The sequence below is a fragment of the Lasiodiplodia theobromae genome (assembly GCF_012971845.1).
Source record: "Lasiodiplodia theobromae strain AM2As chromosome Unknown scaffold_20, whole genome shotgun sequence".
NCBI lineage: Eukaryota > Fungi > Ascomycota > Dothideomycetes > Botryosphaeriales > Botryosphaeriaceae > Lasiodiplodia > Lasiodiplodia theobromae.
Window position 1 is genome coordinate 290258 of NW_023336409.1, and position 20221 is coordinate 310478.

The window sequence follows — 20221 nt, forward strand, 5'->3', positions numbered from 1 at the left end:
TGGGTGATTCGCACTCGCACACTCCAACCCCTCCGCAATACTGCCAGCCAGCGCCGATCATGCTGCGCCAGATCTGCTGCCACCACTGTCCAGCGCCAGCCCGCAGCTTGCCACCACTCTAATGCTCTCCTGAGCCATGACCCACCTGGGCCCGCGCACCGACGAATTCGTTACGCGTCAATTTCGGCCGGACGTACGAGGGCAGCGACGCGATGCAAGCCCGCGCCCAGCGCCGCGCATCCTCCCTGATGTGCCCCGGGCTGTGCTCACCCGTCTTTCTCTCATCATCCCCGGCGCGCCCTTCCCCAGCCCTCCCTCCATGTCACTCGTTCCGCCATGAGATTCCAAACCTCGCCCTGGAGTATCCTGGCGATACTGTCGCTCGTTTTGAACCATGTCTCCGCCGTCGATATCGACATCGACAGTGCCGACTCGATCAAGGATGCCGCCTCCGAAATCGCCTATGGCTTGATGAAGTGGTACACCGGCAACAACACTGGTGATGTGCCCGGCAACTTGCCCGACCCCTACTACTGGTGGGAGGCCGGTGCCATGTTCATGAGCATGGTCGAGTACTGGTACTACACCGGCGACGAGACGTACGTCCCGCAGACCAAGCAAGCCCTGATCCACCAGACCGGCGACAAGAACGACTACATGCCCACCAACCAGACCCTGACCGAGGGTAACGACGACCAGCTTTTCTGGGCCCTGGCCGCCATGAGTGCTGCCGAGCTGAAGTTTTCCGACCCCGGCGACCTCGCTGCCTCCTGGGTCGCCCAGGCCCAGGCTGTCTTCAACGAGCAGGCCGCTCGCTGGGATGGAGCAAACTGCGATGGTGGTTTGCGCTGGCAGTAAGCACCGCTGCCCGCCACAGTTGCTCTTGTCACTAACGGACCCGCGCAGAATCTACTCGTTCAACGCAGGCTGGAACTACAAAAACACCATTTCCAACGGCGGCTTCTTCCAGCTGGCCGCCCGCTTGGCCCGCTACACCGGAAACGAAACCTACGTTGACTGGGCAGAGAAGATGTGGGACTGGGCCGCCGGCACCGTCATTCTCGACACCGACACGTGGACCATCAACGACGGAACGAGTGTGACGAACAACTGCAGCACGGCCGACCACACGCAATGGACCTACAACTACGGAACCTTCATTGTCGGATGCGCCTTCCTGTACAACCACACCGAGAACGAGATCTGGAAGACGCGTGCTTCGAACCTGCTGAAGTCGGCATACTCGACCTTTTTCCCGGATTACATGACGGCCAACATCATGGTCGAGGTCACCTGCGAGCCGTCTGCAAACTGTGATTACGACCAGTCGTCCTTCAAGGCATACTTGTCGCGCTGGCTTGCTCTGACCGCGCAGATGATCCCGGACTTCTACGAGGAAATCTTCACAAAGATCCGAGCATCCGCAAAGGGAGCGGCGGGCCAGTGTTCGGGCTCCGCAAAGACGGCCGGCAACACGTGCGGTCGCGAGTGGAACTCGACAGTGTGGGACGGCACCTACGGCGTTGGTGAGCAGATGGCGGCGTTGCAGATCGTCGGCGCCCTGATGATCGACAAGGGCTCCCTGGCTGCCCCGGTCACATATGCGACTGGCGGTACCAGTAAATCCGACGGCAGCGCTGGAACGGGGTCAGGGGCAAGTAGCACGGATGGCACTTACCAGACCCTGTCGCCCATCAGCGCGGGCGACAAGGCTGGCGCCGCAATCCTCACCATCGCCATCATGGTGGGCACATTAGGAGGAGCGGCATGGATGATGATGGGCGATTTCTGATAGCGTTTTCGGCTTCTTACTTTGCACCGTTTTTTTTCCTTTGACATCTGTTCATTTGTTCACCCACTGGATACCTGGACTTATTTTCCTTTTTCGCCCACATACAGAGGGATGCCCAATAGCGGTCAAGATCAGAGCGGGAAAATGCTCGGCTGCGGAGTTGGTGGAAAAGAGCGACCTCATTGCCCGATGGGAATCTATTTTACCCTGTTCGTTTGGAGACTGTCTATTTTGATATCATAGGGTTATTTTAGGAAATGCATCCCCCACGATCGACGAGCTTTGCACCAGCATGAGTCCCATGCATTATGGACCCTGAATCTCCGCCACGCGAAGTCTGCTGACATGCAACATCCCCTCAGCGCAGCAACCAACACCCATCACGTGCAAGGGCGATTTGGGGTCTCAGTCGCACCCGACAGTGCCAATTTCCCCGCCCTTTTTCACGCTTCTCCCTCCAACAGCGCAGGCAGGTTCTCCTTGATGTACTCAACCACCGCATCGGGGCCCCTTTCAACCTGCAAACCCTGGGGCAACGCGAAGGTCTTGACGTTCGGCACGATCTTCCTCGCTGTCTCCTGGGCCGTTTGGCTCTGTTCCGGCGTCCACATTGAGGCGGTAAACTTGGACCCATCAGCGCACTCTTGCTCGTTCATCTGCACGCATGTGACGGCTCACCAGCAAGTCCGGCTTTACATCTGTCACCACTTCCTCAACCTTGGAGAGGTCTAAAAGATTGTGAGCAAGTGTAGGTGCACCGATACGTCGCAGAAGGCCTTACCGTCGGCGTTGCCGGCGTGGATGATGGTGTAGCGGTCCTTCACGTCCTCGACGACGCGGCCGATCAATCGCTTAGCGCGCTCGGGCGCGTTGTTGACGGTGACGAGCTTGTAGGGTCCGAGGGGTGCCATGACTGCGCCGATTTCTGTTTGCCGAGTAGTACAGCAGGACGAAGGCTATTTCAGATATTTAGTGATTCATCGCTACTACTTTTATCTCCGAGCGCAAGAGTCGGCATCCGAGCAGGAGAGCGGAGCTAAATTGTCGCGGCTGCTGGCAAAGCCGAGTGATGATGCGATTACCCCGCGATTTCTCAGTCGGGAATGCCGGCTTGCGCAATTCGACTCCAACCCCGCCCCAGAAACACCTAACCAAACGGCCAACTCGCACGACCATTGAGAGGAATTGTGTTTCCGCCTAACCCTCTTCCCCTTCTCCGCCCACCATTTGGTTCTCTCGGGAGCGCCCGCCGGCTTTTCGGGGCCCCAGCATGCTCTCCCGTGCCAACATGCCGAGCCCCGGGCCTGCGGACCATTGCGTACCGATTTATATACACGTCCGCTATTGACGGTCCTATCCCCACGAGCTCGACGCGCAAGCAGCCCTTTCCCCCCCACAACAGAGCCTTCCACCATGGCCGCACCAAAGGACTCGGGCTACATCCAAGCCAACGACCCCACACGCCCCCGCAGCGACGCAGCCGTACCCTTCCGTGAGATCATCCCGAAGCCAGACCACCCCAGAATCGCAGGTATTGAGGCCTGCGATGCCCACAGCTGGTGCGAGTCGCGACGCAAGATCGACGCACCAGCGTGGCTGATCAACCGGTTGGACGCCAAGAACCTGGAGAAGCCATACGTGGGCTTCACGACAGACGGAACCGTTCGGGAAGGAGTGTACGAGTGGGCGGACGACGAGGGTGCGCCAGTCGAAGCGGCCGCACAGGCGGCGAAGTCGCTGGTTGCGTTGCTGTCGGCTGAGGCGCGCGCGCGCACGCTGCACGCGTCCGTTGACGACGAGGCGATCCGGCTGTGGTCAAATCCGGAGCTGTACGTCAACCCGGGCGGGCTGCGGCTGGATGAGTGCGAACAAGAGGTGCGTGAGGCGGTGCACGCGGTGCTACGCGCAAGCCTGAGCGCGCAGGGCTACGACAAGACGTGGGCATGCTGCCTGACCAACGGCTTCCTCGGCCACCTCGTCAACGGCCGCCGCGTGCTCAACGAACACTCGTACAACTTCCGCCTCTTTGGCGAACCGAGTGCCACCGAGCCGTGGGGTTACACGTTCTTTGGGCATCACCTTTGTCTCGCAGTGATCTTCTATGGCCCTCGCATGGTTATTGGTCCTACATTCATGGGCGCCGAGCCGGACCGCATCGACGAGGGCCCGCACAGTGGCTTGCGGCTGTTCAAGACAGAGGAGCTGGAGAGCTTGAGCCTCATGCAGAGCCTGAGCCCGGAGCTGCAGGCCAAAGCGACGCTATCTGTGGGCATGGACGATGAATCCTTGCCCGCGGATCGGTGGAACCCATTCGACGAGAGACACCTCGGTGGTGCGAGGCAGGACAATAGGGTGGTGCCTTTCGGTAAGTTGTGAGCTGCTGTTATGCAGATCAGGATCTCCCCAATCGATACATACGCGTGGGCCAATAGAATGTCAAAGCTAATATAAGAGTAAAAGAGGGATGTCCGGTAAAGGAGTTCCCGCCCAGCCAGCAGGAACAGATCGTCACGCTCTACAAGGCTTTCAACGAGTACTACCCGGCCCCTGTACTCGAGCATCGCGTCAACCTCTTTAGGAAGCATCTCAACGAGACGTACTTCGCCTGGATCGGCCCCCACGGCGACGATGACCCCTACTACTTCCGCATCCACTCGCCCGTTGCCTTCATGGAACTGGACTTCCACTGCGGCAGTATGTAATCTGATCCTTCCTCACCCCTTAATTCGATTGCACTGCGCACAGCCAACTTTCCCGATTCTACCTTCAACCCTCCCTTCTTTTGGGATACGAGAAAACTAATATTTGTGGTGTTCGCAATTAGTTTTCCTAACCAATACGTCGCCTGCGAGGTGCCATATCCACACTACCAGTAGGTTGCCGAACAGGGGCGATTATGGCAAAGCGCTCGTTGAGTTTTTCAATAAGAAAAGAGCATCGTTGTGAATTGTTTACTCCCCTCTCTGTAGATCATGCAGCAGCGGTCCCAATATATGAGCATATAATACCCCTTGATGCTAATGTGGAGTGTCGCAAAAGAAACTAAGTCATTACCCCAGACCAGGTCTGCTATTGCTCATTTGAATACCGAAGCCGAGCTATTATTTGAGAATAGATATCACTCCTAGATACTTATGATTCCGGAAATGGCACCATGTAGAAGCTCGCATAGTAGGCACCTCTGATGTGGTTGTAGCTAGGAATAGAAGAGCAAAGGTACCTGCATATACTCATAATTCAGGTCGAGGTTCACATAGGAATTCTACCACATGCCTCACAATCTAGGCGATCTGCTAGAAAGGAGTTTGAATAGTTATCATACATGTTGTGTGAATGAGAGCCTTGAGTAGTGATCCTGCCACTTTTTGATCTCCGATCCGGAGTGCGTTACGACTATCTCAGACCTGTTCACTCTCTTTCTCTTATACCACTCTAACCAAGTGATTGCAGCGACCATTGGCCCGGCTTTATGCTACCAGTAGCAGCGCAACTGATTGTTTCTGAAGGCCTTGATGGGGATTTGTCAAACTTGGTTTTCAAGGATCATCTTCGTACGCAGACTGCCAACGTCACGTTCAACAATCATGCACATTCAAAAGTGAAACATTTCATTGATATAAGAAATCGTCTACGGGATATCGCGTGTAGATTAGTTCAGATCTACTGGGCATGGCCACTGCTTGTCATTAGCGTCTATGCTGCGAGCAGGAGACTTGTCATTGGGAGACATACGGGTGCTGGCCGTCACCCACACGAGAGCCGGTCCTCGTGTGCCTGTGGAATGGGATGTCCTTGACGCCACGGTGCCTGAAGAATGAGTGGTTAGTTCAGCTATCAGGCAGTCAAAAGGAGGCTTTCGCAGGTTTACTCACTTCAAAACAATACGCTCAATGGCATCCATGCCCATCTTGAGAGTTTCCATCCTCGGGCCGTACGAAAGGCGGACGAAGTGGTGGCAAGGCGAGTCGAAAAGGTCGCGACGCTTGCTAGGGTTCAGGTCAAAGAAGATACCGGGAACCACGATGACCTTCTCATTCAGGCACTCGGCGAAGAAGTTCAGACCGTCGTTGATGGTGCTGGGGAGGGAGCTAAGGTCCAGCCAGAGGTAGAAGGTGGAGTTGGGCACATCTTCATCCGGGATCTTGAAGCCCATCTCACGAAGGCGACCAATGACATAGTCGCGCTTCATCCTGAAGTGGGTTTGAAGAGCACGCATCTCGTTGCGGACCTTGGTGGGCTCCAGCATGTGGATAGCGGCCTCCTGGAAGGGGACGTTGGTGCCGCCGTCGAGGTAGGAACCGCAAGAACCAATGGCCTTGATAAACTCCTTGGGGCCGACGATCCAAGCGACACGCCAGCCTGGAAGACGGAAGCGCTTGGTAAGACCATCGATGATCAGGACGTCATCTTCATCAACGTCAACGACGTTATCAGCAGCGGAAATGACGGAGCCATCGCAGTCAGACGTGTAGTTGTAGCCGCCTGGATCCCATATTTTAGAAATAGTCTCAATTGACCGGCTCCGTAATGTACTTACAGTAGAACTCATCCATGATTAGGGTCGCCCTCTCGCGGCAGATGTCCTGGATTTGAGCGAGCTCCGGGTTGGTCATGACTTGACCAGTGGGGTTACGCGGGTTGGAGGTGAGAATGACGGAGGTTCCACGGGCGATCTCCTCGGCAATCTTCTCGGGATGGATGTGGTAGTTGTCGTCGCGGCTAAGAGGAATGGGGATGGAGGAGAAGTTCTTGAAGAGCGACAGCATTTCGTTGTACGCAGTGTAGTCGGGAATGAAGAAGGACAGGTAGCTGTTGCCCAGCACGGCGGCGATACGGATCAGACCAGCACGGCCACCGGGGACGATGCAGACATTCTCCCAGGTGTATTTGCTGGGCCTGTCCTGACGGTGGTGCTCGTTGTAAAGGTTGGCGACAGCCTCGCGGAGGGGCTTGATGCCGGCAGTCGGGCCATACTCGCGGCCGCTCAGCGAGATGTCGATGTTGTGGGGACGCTCGAAGCAGCCTTCGATTTCGTCGTCGACCTCGGGGGCACCCTGGCCCAGGTTGGCCCAGGCCTCGGGGTCCTCGAGGTAGCCCTTCTCGTAGGCACGCTCAGAGGTCCAGACAACACCGGTGGACGCTCTGGTGGCGTCGAGACCGGCGTGGACTCTGTGGCCGGCGTGGTAGTTGCGGAATTGGCGATGGACCTGAGAGTTGAGCTCTAAGGGACGAATTAGCCGGGCTGTGGCCGGGAAGCGGGGGCAGCAGGAAAAATGCAGGAACGCAGGGCTCGGCAACTGCAGGGCCGGGGAAGCAACGCACCAGACTCAGCCTTGCCGGTGGAGAAGCGACGGTCACGGCCGAAGCTGGTCGACTGCCTGCGGTGGGTCGCCATTTTTGCGGAGGAGAATGTTCGGGCAGAATTGAGCCGGTGGTCGCAGAAAATATATAGGTAGTGAGCCGGTGCCCCTCAAACCACTGATTCATGCTTTTTATGGGGAGTGGGCTACACCGCCGCAGATCCAGCCTGTCCACCCACGTCAGCCACCGTGCGCGCCGGGTTGGAGCTGGCGGGTCCGGCGCCGTGGCCGGCAAAAGCTTGAACGTGCTTGGGGGAGCTTGACAGCCCCGGCCTCCTCCCTGTTCTGTGGAACCTGCAGCTGAGTGACGGCTCGCAATGCTGCCTATGGGCTTCCGACAACACTTCGTATGCGTGGGGCGCATGAGACAGCCCTGCAGCGATGCGATCGGTCTCGAAGCTCGTCGTCAGCCCGCTCCAGGCACAAAATAACTCCCCCTTGGACCTGAGCCTTTCTCAAAGAAGCACCCTTCCGAAGCATATCCGATACGGCATGCGCGATTAATCTCAGCTTGCGTCGCATCTCCTCGAACATTGGGGTCTTTGAACCCTGAGTGATCAACACCAAGGGGCGCATTCGCTAATCGACTGCGGCGCGGGATTTCAGATGACATCATCACCAATCAAGACCCCCGTATATCTAGCTCTTGCATTAGCACCAATCCTCCTTGTGAGAATTAACGCAAATAACAAGTCATCAAGGTACGCCAATCGCATGCCACAGTGCATTTCTATGGTGCGGTTGATACTCTAAATTTATCATTGTCCGTAGGTGCTAAAAGAAATGGTCCTCCGCAATTACCTTCGAGAGCAACGGCGCCCGACTTACGTAGGTAGTCGAAGCTATCATCCGGACGTAAATTTAGAATTATTAAATGTACATCCACGTCCGGATGATAGCTTCAACTACCTACGTAACGACGAGCTTAGATGCATGGGAATTACTTTCGTCACCCACTGTGATTGTCCTTTTCTTCTTCATTTTCTCTCTCCCTCTCTCCCCTTGTGTACCTACCGTCAAATGCTACCCTCAAACGGCATTCGTCTTCATGCACAAGTAGAGGTATGTAATAACACGACCATCCGCTAAAATAAGGAACAGAGCCGTGCAGACAAGCTTTGCAGTAGTCACATCGCATGTGTAACCGTGGTCCGGCACGCATAGTAAACACAGTCCCCTCTCGCAGCCGATGGCTAGCGTGGATTTGAGAAAAACAACATATGTGGGTATTTGAAGCTATCGTCCGGACGTGTATGTAGAATTTTTAATTCCACATTCTCGTCCGGACGATAGCTTCAAATACCCACATATGTTGTTTTTCTAAGGCAGAGCTGGGGCACAGTTACGCGATCGGCTACAACACCCCTCTGTAGAAGCGAGGACCGCTGCGGAGGACCCTAGTGCTACACCCATGTACATACATGCAACGGTTGGCCTAAAGTCCTATTGATTGATCACTGGGTTAGAGTATCCCTTGTTGTCGCAGCAAGCTTCAGCAGGAGATCTCAATTAGTCGTGGGGCGTACTGAGAGAGTGGTGTGACTTGCTGATATCCGTCCTGTGCGGGTCTGCGTAGCGGACCGGGGCAGCGGGAGATCATCAACACCACGAAGTAGGTTATCTGGGATTGCTTGGAGGCTCCTGCGCCCGCTAACTTCATTTGGCTGCTAGCCTTTGTTCTGGAAGCTCTCTCAGCATGCGGGAGATCATGCCACTTCGGTGGGCGGTGGAGCTCAAAAATCTTCGCAGGGCTGAACACCTCACGACTGGGCCCCGGACGTACCACATGCAGCCGCAAGCTTTGGCTGCAGATTTCGTGCGGAGTGCCGCTCCAGGCACGAGTTGATCTTCGGGCCAAGGCGTTGCTTGCAACTCTGGTACTCGATCCGCGCTAGAGTGCAATGATGCCATTGATGTCACTGGCCTGGTAAACTTCCAAGTACTGTGAATCTAGAAAGCACTTCTTGCAGCACAATGCCCTCGAAATACTCACCCTCCACCACACGCCTTCCGATGATGGCACACCAAGCCATGTCGTACTCGCAAGCTCTCTCGGTACGACAGAAGACAGTTGCACGCTTGTCAGCTGCAACCAGTTTGCGAGGTGCTGACACGAAGGCTGACCCGACGGGAGGGACACGAAAGGTCGACCACCAGCCGCGGACATCGCAGGAGGAGTCGGACGTCTACGTCTTGACGCTGGACACAACGCCTTCGCTCAGTCAGCCGTTGACGGCACTCCGCGACGAGCATTTTCCAATTCATCTCAACCACACGTCTGCGCACCTCACCATGTTTCATGCGTTGCCAGGATCGGAGATGACCGGCATAGTAGCGGCGCTGCAGGAGCATTGTCGAAACACACGCCCGTTCAAGCTGACGACGGGTGCGCCGTTCCGTATGAAACGAGGGGTTGGCATCAGCGTACAGGCCTCAAAGGCCGCGCAACGCTTACACAAGGAGCTGCAGCGACGATGGGCGGAGATGCTCAGCGCACAGGACCAACAGGGCTGGCGGCCGCACTGGACGGTCCAGAACAAAGTCGACGACGAGGCCGCCGTGGAAAAGACAATGGACCAGGTGCAGCACGAATTCCAGGGGGCCGAGGGGCTGGCGAAGGGATGCACGCTGTGGCGCTACGAGAGCGGAGGGCGATGGAAATTTGAACGCGGCTTCGACTTTGGCAGCGGCAAATAACAAAGACAGGCCTAATTAAGATGTGCTCTGCCCTGCTCGTTTCAGCAACGCCCTTGCGATGCTCGACAGGCCACATGACGCTGCCACCCGCGATGCAGGTCAGGCGGTACGGATGCTGCGTCGCCCGCCGGCGCTCGTATGGGGCCGCGGTGCCCTGTCCTGGCGGTGGCGCGTTCCCCTCCACGTGTGTGCAACGCTGCGATGCCGCTCGCGCCCGGCGCTCGGCGACGATGCCGTTTCGATTGCGCTGGCCGTCTCGTGATGCTGGCACGACGGGCGCGGGGCGGCGGCGCGCGCAGGGCGGAGGTGCAGCCCGCTTGGCTGCTGGAAATAGTGCGCGTCGTGCGTGGGCGCAGTGGCTGAGGCGGGCGCGCCAGGGCATTGGCGGCGGGACTCGATGCGGTGCGGAACGTCGGTGATCCTAGGCTTGGGCTGGGCGTGCAAGGGCCCCGTTGGTGTACCTAGGGGCAATTTGCTGGTGGAGTCAGCGGCCATGGACCGGTACTCTCCACCTGGCCTCTCGTTCCGTTGACGACTATTAACTGACACCTGCTCCTTGCACCTGTCTCCTCTTTGAACACCCTGCTTCCATCTCCCACGGCTCAATTGCCGCCAACCCGCCCTCACTCGCTCCCCAGGCGCGCCTTCTCCGCTCGTTGCTCAGCATTCCCCGCGCCTCCTTGAACACAACACTCCACGATGAAGGGTGGGTCTGCTCGAGATGCCAATCCGCGAACTGTGCTAACCTCCCGGCAGCTCTCATTCTTGTCGGCGGGTTTGGCACCCGCCTGCGTCCTCTCGTACGTCGTCCCCGCTCGCAAGGCTGACGCGCGCCGCACCCATGTCTGTCAGGGACGCACAATTGACCAGAACCACAGACCCTTACCTTGCCGAAGCCGCTGGTCGAGTTTGGCAACAAGCCCATGATCCTGCACCAGGTCGAAAGCCTGGCCGCAGCGGGCGTCACCGACATCGTCCTTGCCGTCAACTACAGGCCCGAGATAATGACTGCGGCGCTGAAGAAGGTCAGGACCTCCCGCACGCCAACGCGCGCAATGCCACTGACACACCGAGCAGTACGAGGAGCAGTACAACGTCCGCATAGAGTTCTCCGTCGAGAACGAGCCCCTGGGCACCGCCGGCCCGCTGAAGCTCGCCGAGAAGATCCTGGGCAAGGACGATTCGCCCTTCTTCGTCCTCAACTCCGACGTCATCTGCGACTACCCCTTCAAGCAGCTGGCCGAATTCCACAAGGCCCACGGCGATGAGGGCACCATTGTCGTCACAAAGGTTGAGGAGCCGTCCAAGTACGGCGTGGTCGTCCACAAGCCCGGCCATGCTTCACGCATTGACCGTTTCGTCGAGAAGCCCGTCGAGTTCGTGGGCAACCGTATCAATGCCGGTATCTACATTTTGAACCCCTCGGTGCTGAACCGTATCGAGCTGCGCCCCACTTCGATTGAGCAGGAAACCTTCCCCGCCATCTGCAAGGACGGTCTCCTGCACTCGTTTGACCTGGACGGTTTCTGGATGGACGTCGGCCAGCCCAAGGACTTCCTTGCCGGAACTTGCCTCTACCTCTCGTCCCTGGCCAAGAAGGGCTCAAAGGAGCTCACTCCCAACACTGAGCCGTATGTCTATGGCGGCAACGTCATGGTCGACCCCACCGCCAAGATCGGTAAGAACTGCCGCATAGGCCCCAACGTCACCATTGGGCCCAACGTCGTCGTTGGCGACGGCGTTAGACTGCAGCGCTGTGTCCTGCTTGCTGGAAGCAAGATCAAGGATCACGCCTGGGTCAAGTCCACCATTGTCGGGTGGAACAGCTCTGTTGGCAAGTGGGCCCGGTTGGAGAATGTCACGGTGCTCGGTGACGATGTCTCCATCGGTGACGAAATTTATGTCAACGGTGGTTCCATTCTGCCCCACAAGTCGATCAAGCAGAACGTCGACGGTAAGAGATATACCTCCGGTTATTTGAACTCGATTCACTAACATCTCCGCTAGTCCCGGCCATCATTATGTAAATCCACGGTTTGCATGCGTGTCGCGAGTCCCCGGCGCGGCTCAAGGCTCTTCCTCTCAGCCTGATCGGACTTATAACGACTTTAATACCCATTCCTTCTCAGATCCCTGTTATTGTTCGCGAACGGCATATTTTCCTGGCCAACTTTCCGCTTTGGTTCACAATTTTCTGGCGGCCATGGAGTTTCAGTCAAATACCACACATTTTGTGGCTTATTTTCACCAGCGGCGTCCGGCTCCCCGAGATGGCCGCGAGACAAAAAAGCAAATTTTATAACCCATTTTCTTCTTTCACCATTGGGAACATTTTAGTTTCCCTTGATGGTTAGGGATTTCAGTGGCAATGCATGGGAAGAGCGGGGAAATTCACTCAAAGCGGAAATACGTTACTGGGTTGCGTCTTATGTATTGCATGGCTTTTCATCTTCTCTCTTCTGTTCTGATTGCATGCACTCTTGTTTTATGAAGTCCAAGTGGTTGATGAAAGCGTCGTGCACGATTTGGGGTTGCGGGTCCTATTATCTTTTTGGTCAATGGGTGAATCGTTTTTCTGTGGATTTGCTTGATAAACTCATACCCGGGAAATGCCAAATCTGAACTCCTCCTCGTGCAACACGCTCATCCTTTTTGGTCCAAGTCTCTGGAAAGGATCCTGACAATTTACCGATCGCCTATCACAGGAGCCAGACTCTCGCAGACCGCATCCGTGGAATCTCCGTGGGTCCAATCATACGCAACTTGCATTCCGGGAATAAGTCCAGCCCGCTGTCTCCTCCCTTTCTCTTTGTGCCCATGTTGAGACATGTGCAGGGATGGACCATCGGGCCGAGCAATTCCAATATCTTAGGTTTGATGGTGCCCAAATACAGGCATACGTGAGCAGATTGTGGAGTGACAGCACACCACGCGTAATGAGAGTTGAAATCGAAAATGTTTGTGACGTGTTCTACCAGTGTTTTCATCTCCGTAAAGTCTAGCTAAAGAAACAGGTAAAATCACGACAAAAGAGGAGGAAAGGGAAAAGGGCATTCGCTTGAGCTTTTCATCAGACTCCCGCCTACTCATGCCGAGCAGATATACAACTCTGCTTCAAGCAGTAAAGAAATCATTTTTCAGATAGAACGCCGTTCAACTCCAGTTGCACTTCCTGTTCCTTTCTTGCAACTCCTTTCTTTTCTCTCCCGCGTTTCAAATCTAATCATCGAATCTGATACCGTTCACTGCGTGAGTATCGATAAGGCCGCCGCGGTAGCTACCTCTCTTTCCCTTGTTCTTTTCCTTAGTGAAACCCTTGCCCTTGGTGACGATCAGCTTCTCGTGGGCGCGCTGGGCATAGTCGTAGGGCACAAAAGCATTGCTGGAAAACCGGGGGTCAACGAATTGGTCCTTGGGGATGCGGCTGAACGGCACGTTCGACTTCTTTGCTCGCTTATTGCCGTCCTCGCCGCTGGGAGTGCTCGTGCCGGAAACGACGTTGCTGGGAGTGTCGGTGGTGGACTCGTCTCGTTTACGCTTGCTACCAGGAGTTGCATTCGGCGCAGGCGAGTTGCTGCCTATAGTGTCGCTGCCACTGCTGGAAGTCGCACTGCTCTCCTCTTTGGCGTCCTTCGCCTTCTTTCCCTTTGCAGTCTTCTTGCTCTTCTTCTTCTTGGCGTCGGAGTCGGAATCTGAATCTGAAGACGAGGATGAAGATGAGGATGAGTCGCTATCAGAGTCGGAAGAAGAGGAGGAGGAGCTCTTCTTAGCGCTAGCCGAAGAGCTGCTGGAGGAGCTGGAGGAGCTGGAGGAGCTAGAGGAACTAGACGATGACGAAGAGGAGCTACTAGAGCTCGAAGCAGAAGCCTCGGATTCGGCATCAGATTCGGAGCCGCTGTCCGAATCACTGTCCGAGCTCTCTGCATCAGAGCTTGAGGAAGAGTCGTCACTGCTCTGCGGAGAGTCGGCCTCTTTCTTTGCCTTCTTCTTCGGCGGCTCATCCTCGCTGTCGCTGTCGCTTGCGCTATCATCCGAGCTCTCACTCTCGCTGCTGTCTGACTCTTCCTTGCCTTTCTCTGCCTCGATCTCATTGTCGATTTCCCGGTCCTCCTCCCATTCCTCCAACATGTCGGCAAGATTAGGCTTGCCCTTAGCAGCGCCCTTCCATGCGGAATCGCGCTGCGTAGCCTCAGACTGAAAATGTTTGGCGGCCTTTTCGAAGCCGTACTCGACTAGGAAGTTGCTGACGAGATCGAGAAGCGCGGCGGGAGCCTTGGGGTAGTTCTTAGATTCCGAGTCGGGTTTGGCCTTCGTGACCTTAGCGGCCGGCTTTGCGCTCTTGCTCTTGGCCATTGTGAGAAAGTGTGTGGTGTGCGCGGGTGTTGTATGGGACAGGGAAAAAAAATTTGGAGTTGGTTGGAGGCTCTCAAATTTCTGGCCGACAGGCCGGTCGCACAGGGATTAGACCGCCCAAACCCAAAGCAACCTAGTCGCACCTCTCGGAAGCCACAACCCCGGCAGCAAGCCGCTTGCCGCCAGTGGGCTAAGCACCAGTGTACACGGCAGCTTGCCTCCAGGCACACGTAACGCTGCTGCCGCAGCATTTCTTCACAGGACAGTCTGCCCACGCTGGCACCCGACCGCATCGCCCCTCGAGTGAGCCCAGCGCCTATCCCGTGCCCGCACTACCGTCGCCTGCCCGCCGCCAATCGCCTGGGGGGAGGGGCCATCGCCGCTCCGTATCCATGCCTGCGTCAGACACCTAACACCAACTCCGCCCAAGCAAACAATGAACCAGGCGTTCTCGACGCTCTTTTAAGTCAGCGCATTCGTCCTCGACCCGCATCCGTCGACGCTCCCGCCTCCTCTCCCCACCCGTCATGAACGGCAGTCGGTCCCACAACCCCAACGGCTCTGGCTCCAGTGGGCGGCCCAGCGAAGATGGCCGCGGTCCAAGGGCGCCCCCGCCTGCCGCGAGCAATGGCCGCGCAGAAAAATATGAAGATGAGAAGCGCAGGATCATCGAAAGTTGTTTCAGCAAGATGGACCCGAACGGAGCCTGTATGCGCGCTCCCTTCCACCTTGCAACCTGGCGTTCTCGCACAGGCATTGGGCTGACACGGCCACCACAGTATCCGAGTCTTATATCACCCACTTGCGCGTCTCCGAGGATGCTGCCCATCCCCAGACCCCTCCGCCACCCAACTCTCCAGCGCAAAATAAGAAGCCCCGTGTAATCATAATCGCGGTGCGGAGCTCTGGCAGGGTCCGCGTTCATAAGGCCCGCGAAAATGCCAATGGCTCATTTTCAATCGGCAAGACGTGGCATATGGAGGATTTGTCGGCGGTTGAATCGTTCGCCAATGCTGCACCTGCCACGCCGGAGCAGCAGCAGCGCAAGGACTGGGCAGGGCCTACTGGATTTATAGTGACGCTTGCGAAGCCCTACTACTGGAACGCAAACTCACCGAAGGAGAAAGACTTCTTCATCAACAGCTTGATCAAGATTTACGGAAAGTATACATCCGGCAAGGTCCCACAACTGATTGGGTTCAGCCAGAAGGAACTGGATATGATGCTGCGCCCGCCGACGGGTCAGGGTCCAAGGGGTCCTCCGAGCCAGGGCCCTCCGGGAAAGCTACCGCCTGCCAGTCCTGGTCCCCGCCCTCCACCCTCTCGGTCTGGTGAATCTCCAAGCCGCCGTCCGGTTGCGGGCCCACCTGGTGATGCTGGTGCGCCCAGGCCTCTGCAGCCGAGGAGTCGACCTGGTACTGCGGGTGATGATAGGGATAGGTCAGGCTCGCGCGGGCCCCCGTCTCGTGGAGGAGAGCTCCCTCCAGGCTTGCCCAATCCCCGGGATCCTTCAAGGCAGCCCCAGCCAAGGCCACAACCGTCGCGAGAACTTCGCAAGCCACCAAGCAGAGAGCAGATGCGGCCGCGCCCAAGTCAGGAGCAATTTAGGCCTTCCCCTCCTACTGGCCCCCCGGGGCAGTCTCCTTCTCTTGCACCTTCTCATCTTACCCCGCAATCCTCTCAATCCGAGTTTTCTCAAAGGCCCACATCGCCCATTCGTGAACGTAATCCCAAGTTGCCTCTTCAGATACCTCAAGCAAGTCCTGGAAGACAGAGAGATTATGCTAAATCGCCAATCGAGAGGGCAGATGCGTTTCCAAGGTCGCCGATTGATAGGGCGAGATCGCCTGTTGACAGGAGGGCAGACGATGCTAGCTCCATGGAGAGTTCCTTGCTTGCAAGCTCAACATTTGATAGGTTCGGGCCCAACGGGGCTAGAAGAGACCCCTCGCCTCAGGGCCTACGCCCGACAACTTCCCACAGTACTATGTCGAGGAATGAGGAGAATGTTGAGGAGAAATCCGCTGAGGCGCCACCGGAGCGCAAGCGGCCGCCCATGCTTTCCCCTCTCGAAACCAGTGGTCACAACTCAGATGCTCCCAAATCCCCTCGATATGACGACATGCCTCCGGCCTTGAGGTCGCCTCGCCCGCCCCCATCGCCTCGTGCCCCTCCATCACCGCGAGTCCCTCCGTCAAGAGAAGGGCCGTTGGCCAACGGGCCAAGAGGTCCGCCTGGACCGTTCCTGTCGTCCGATACCAATTCGATGACGAAAGTAAAGGATGATGCGCCGGAGCCGGTTAAGCCTCTCAATAATATTAGCGCTGTCGAAACCAAGGAACTGATGGCCGAGCCCGAACCTGAGCCCGCGCCCGCGCCCGCGGAATCTGAACCGGAGCCTGCACCGGAGGAGCCTGCGCCCGAGCCTACGCAGGAACCGACACCCGACCCAACTCCAGAGCCTGAAGTCTCTGAGACACCATCGCCTCTTGCAGTCAGACCGCCTCCAAGGAAAGACGACGAGCCGGAAGAGGCCGAGAAACCAGGTCTGGGTCCAATGATCGGAAAGAAAAAGTTGGGTGCTGCTATTGAACGAGGGGCTGATGGAAAACCGAACATGGCCGATGTTTTGCGTAAGGCAGCCAACGCATACGGTGCGTTCAAACCACGCGCTGGCGGTGCCGCTCAGAAGTTCAAGGCCGCATTGGCAGATGCACCTTCAGAGCAAAAACCGGACGGTATCACAGGAGTTTTCAACGCACCCTCGTTGAATAGGCAACACACCGATGATAGTACAAAGGTGGAGACGCCAAAGGGCTTGGAGGCCCCGGAATTTCCTGCTCCTGAGCCAACCGCCGAAGAGAAGCCTGCTGCAGAGAGTGCTGCCGAACCCGACCTTCCTGGGCTCATTGTCTCGGCCCCTACCATCGGCCCTGAACCAACAGAAGCTCCTGCAGGAGATGCAGCATCCAGATCGCCGAGCCCGGATGGGAAGCGTGGTAAATCTCCGGAGGACATACGCAGACAGAGAAGACGGTCCAACCAGCAGGCTAAGTATCTCGCCTCACTGGGTTTGGATGCGACTGTTCTGGACGTCAGGGGCTTGGAGATCGAGTCGATTCTCTCCGATTTTGGATGGGGCAGCGCAACCATGCAGCCAAAGAAGCTTGAAGCCTTTGAAGCAGATCTCAAGCGCGAAATAGCCCGCGTCGAAGCTGGAAGTTGGCTGAACAACACTGATCACAATGATGACAGAGTGGAGGCAGTCGAGAAGATGCTTGACAAAGTCATCAGCGAGTGTGACGAACTTGAGGGCCTATTGACACTGTACAATGTCGAGCTCAGCAGTCTGAATGATGACATCGCCTTCATCGAGGCACAGAGTCAAGGTCTTCAGGTCCAGACAGCTAACCAGAAGCTTTTGCACTCTGAGCTGCAGAAGCTTGTCGACACTATCTCTATCGACACGAGACAACTGGAACCTCTAAGAGCTGCGAAGATCGGCAAGCCTGAAGGCTTGGAGGTCATCGAGAATTCGCTGCTCTTGCTTTACAAGGCCATGATTACCATCGATCCTGCCATCCGTCAAGGTGCTGAAGTAGTTGACGGCGCGTCCGGTATGGGCAACAGCGAGCTTTCTAACATGAGAGCATTGCAAGAGAAGAAGCAGAGGTATCTACAGGAGGCTGCTGTCTTCCTCAAACGCCTGGGTCAGCACATGGATATGACGTTTGGTGCTGCACTGCTCAACACCAGAGATGCAATCTCACGGCAAAATTCCGGCGGCCTATCGACAAGGCTGGATCCTGCCACTCACGATTTTGCACGCAACGCATTGTGGCAATACAGTCCGTTGTTGCTTTTTGCCAAGGAAATTGATCTGCAGACGTGGGATAATCTTCTGAAGATGTACCAAGCCCGCGCTCGGCCGGTGTACCAAGAAGAGTTTAGGGATAATGCTTCCGCATGGAAGAAGATGGCCCGCAGGCCTACAGGCGAAGAGCAGGATCTTCTATTTACCTCGCAGGAGAAGGACACTGAGACTCTCAAGACGACAGCCCGCAAGCTCACCGTTAAACGCAGCGGCACTCTGGCGAGGGGCCTCCGCTCAAACTCCAACGAAAAGGCGGACAAGGGTGGACGTCTTTACCCCTACGAGGCTTTTGCTGGCGCTCTTGATGAGATGGCACCTCTGGTTTTCACGGAGCAGAACTTCGTCGTGGAATTCTTCCACGCATCATCTACCGAGAACGTCGACTTCGCTGATGCCGTTACCGCCGCGCCGCCACACGCGAGGAAGGGGTCGAATTTGCTCGCGCGGAAGATGTTTGAGCCTGATCGGGCACTGGCAAAGCGAGTTGTCGAGGTCATGGATGATATCTTTTCGTTCTGGCCTACAGAGCTACAAAACCTCGTTGAGTTTGTGGTCAACAGTGATCCACTGCAAGGTGTCGGCATCCTGGCCTGCTTGGACCGCAAGCTTATCGAGTATGAGGAGACCAACCAGGACTTCCTCACGCGCACTTTCCAGGCTCTCCAGACGCGCCTCGCCGGGCTGTTCAACCGTTTCGTTGATACGCAAATAACTGCTATCGAAGATACAAAGGTCAAGATCAAGAAGAGGAAGGGTGTCATCTCTTTCTTCAAGACCTTCCCGCACTTCTCCGGCGCCATTGAGAACATGATCCCGCCGGCCGATGATCTCGAACGTCTCGAGGTGAGAACCATGGTTGATGACGCATACCAAAAGATCAACAAGGCCATGTTCGAAAGTTTGAAGGTGATTGCAAAGGAAAGCCCGGCCGCGATGGCGGCGCAGAGCGCGGCTGTCGGGGGTGCCGGCGCGGACCCTGAAGACAAGGAGGCGCTGAACTACCACATTCTCCACATTGAGAACATGAACCACTACATCGAGGAAGTTGAAACGCACGGAGATCTTGTGCTGGGCGAGTGGAAGGAAAAGGCCAAGGCCGAGATGGACGAGCATCTGGCGCTGTATCTTGACGCCATCATCAGAAGGCCACTCGGCAAGCTCTTGGTAAGTTCTGCGGTACCGTTAATTTCAGAGGACGCCATGACATTAAACAGAAGCGAATGCAGGATTTCCTCGACCCTATCCCCAGCATCCTGGGAGCCCTCCCAGCTGGCACGCCGCCGTCGGCCATTGCCAGCCGCCCTTCACACTCTCGTACCGTGTTCAAGAAAGTCACGGCGTCGCACGATAGCAAGGAAATCAGGAAGGGCATCGAAGCTCTGCGGAAGCGCGTTGAGAAGCACTTTGGCGATGCGGATGATCCGGGTCTCAGCCGCAACCTGGTGGTCAAGGTCCTGGGTGAGTGCGAGAGGAAGTATCAGGACGTGTGGCAACAGCTCATCAGCATCAACAACGACGTGTATGGCGGAGAGGTGGATGTTGGCAGTTGGGGCGATGAGATTGCGGGATCGTTCAAGGGACGGTGATTTTGTGGTTGAAGATGTAATTGGTTCTCGATTCCGGCAGCACGGGTGCTCGAGAGTGCTGCGTCTGTTGTTTGTCATTCTTGCATTATTCCTTACGTTAACGCCGCGCAATGTTCATGTCGGGCCGTTATTCTTTCATTGGCGCATGGGTTGGTTTGGCTAGCAGTCTTCATTCCTCTCTCGCAATTCCCCACTGAGCTATGCCATAACGATCGCGTTGCTTCTTCTCGCATTGAGGTCATGAGCAGATTGCTTTCTTCGCATTTTTCTTCTTCGGCGCTGTTCGCTCGCTTTTCTTCGGACTAGGATCGAGATGGGAAAAGGTGTACAGTCTCTTTCGCCTCTTGCTAATTAGAGTAATTTGTGCCGAGTGATGTTGAATATAAAAATGGTTGTTTGACATGCAAGGAGATGGAGCAGTCATGGCAATCTCGACCACTCGATCTACGTATTCGATGGAGACGGACTGGTGGAGGTGGGGAGGAGGTCGCGTGGGTGAGCAGTAATTCTGGGCCTGCTAAGGCCAACCGGTGGCTTGGGCCAGCTGCAGCCCACTGGT

General features: G+C 56.3%; 8 protein-coding genes across 8 annotated transcripts; 5 read left to right on the top strand and 3 right to left on the bottom strand.

Annotated features, from left to right (window-relative positions):
• Positions 1–336: 336 nt before the first annotated feature.
• On the top strand, positions 337–1792 carry LTHEOB_6865 (Glycoside hydrolase family 76; the record flags this gene model as incomplete). Its single annotated transcript, XM_035516167.1, has 2 exons — positions 337–854; positions 907–1792. The coding sequence occupies 2 exons, from the start codon at positions 337–339 to the stop codon at positions 1790–1792; spliced, it is 1404 nt and encodes a 467-aa protein (XP_035371832.1).
• A 443-nt stretch (positions 1793–2235) lies between these two features.
• LTHEOB_6866 (uncharacterized protein) lies at positions 2236–2703 on the bottom strand (the record flags this gene model as incomplete). The annotated part of the gene is made up of 3 exons (XM_035516168.1): positions 2236–2415; positions 2471–2520; positions 2574–2703. The coding sequence occupies 3 exons, from the start codon at positions 2701–2703 to the stop codon at positions 2236–2238; spliced, it is 360 nt and encodes a 119-aa protein (XP_035371833.1).
• Positions 2704–3205: 502 nt separating this feature from the next.
• Positions 3206–4494, top strand: LTHEOB_6867 (GTP binding protein and negative regulator of the ran tc4 GTPase cycle gtr1p protein; the record flags this gene model as incomplete). The annotated part of the gene is made up of 2 exons (XM_035516169.1): positions 3206–4157; positions 4253–4494. The coding sequence occupies 2 exons, from the start codon at positions 3206–3208 to the stop codon at positions 4492–4494; spliced, it is 1194 nt and encodes a 397-aa protein (XP_035371834.1).
• Positions 4495–5452: 958 nt separating this feature from the next.
• Positions 5453–7187, bottom strand: LTHEOB_6868 (Aminotransferase class I & II; the record flags this gene model as incomplete). Its single annotated transcript, XM_035516170.1, has 5 exons — positions 5453–5468; positions 5525–5599; positions 5665–6274; positions 6330–7013; positions 7115–7187. The coding sequence occupies 5 exons, from the start codon at positions 7185–7187 to the stop codon at positions 5453–5455; spliced, it is 1458 nt and encodes a 485-aa protein (XP_035371835.1).
• A 1978-nt stretch (positions 7188–9165) lies between these two features.
• Positions 9166–9849, top strand: LTHEOB_6869 (RNA ligase/cyclic nucleotide phosphodiesterase; the record flags this gene model as incomplete). The annotated part of the gene is made up of 1 exon (XM_035516171.1): positions 9166–9849. One exon carries the CDS (start codon positions 9166–9168, stop codon positions 9847–9849), a length of 684 nt encoding a protein of 227 aa, XP_035371836.1.
• Positions 9850–10548: 699 nt separating this feature from the next.
• On the top strand, positions 10549–11876 carry LTHEOB_6870 (Mannose-1-phosphate guanyltransferase; the record flags this gene model as incomplete). The annotated part of the gene is made up of 5 exons (XM_035516173.1): positions 10549–10555; positions 10606–10649; positions 10728–10874; positions 10927–11803; positions 11857–11876. 5 exons carry the CDS (start codon positions 10549–10551, stop codon positions 11874–11876), a joined length of 1095 nt encoding a protein of 364 aa, XP_035371837.1.
• Positions 11877–13068: 1192 nt separating this feature from the next.
• On the bottom strand, positions 13069–14202 carry LTHEOB_6871 (MMC4 protein; the record flags this gene model as incomplete). The annotated part of the gene is made up of 1 exon (XM_035516174.1): positions 13069–14202. One exon carries the CDS (start codon positions 14200–14202, stop codon positions 13069–13071), a length of 1134 nt encoding a protein of 377 aa, XP_035371838.1.
• A 527-nt stretch (positions 14203–14729) lies between these two features.
• Positions 14730–19662, top strand: LTHEOB_6872 (Exocyst complex component; the record flags this gene model as incomplete). The annotated part of the gene is made up of 3 exons (XM_035516175.1): positions 14730–14910; positions 14982–19240; positions 19291–19662. The coding sequence occupies 3 exons, from the start codon at positions 14730–14732 to the stop codon at positions 19660–19662; spliced, it is 4812 nt and encodes a 1603-aa protein (XP_035371839.1).
• Between the last annotated feature and the right edge of the window lie 559 nt (positions 19663–20221).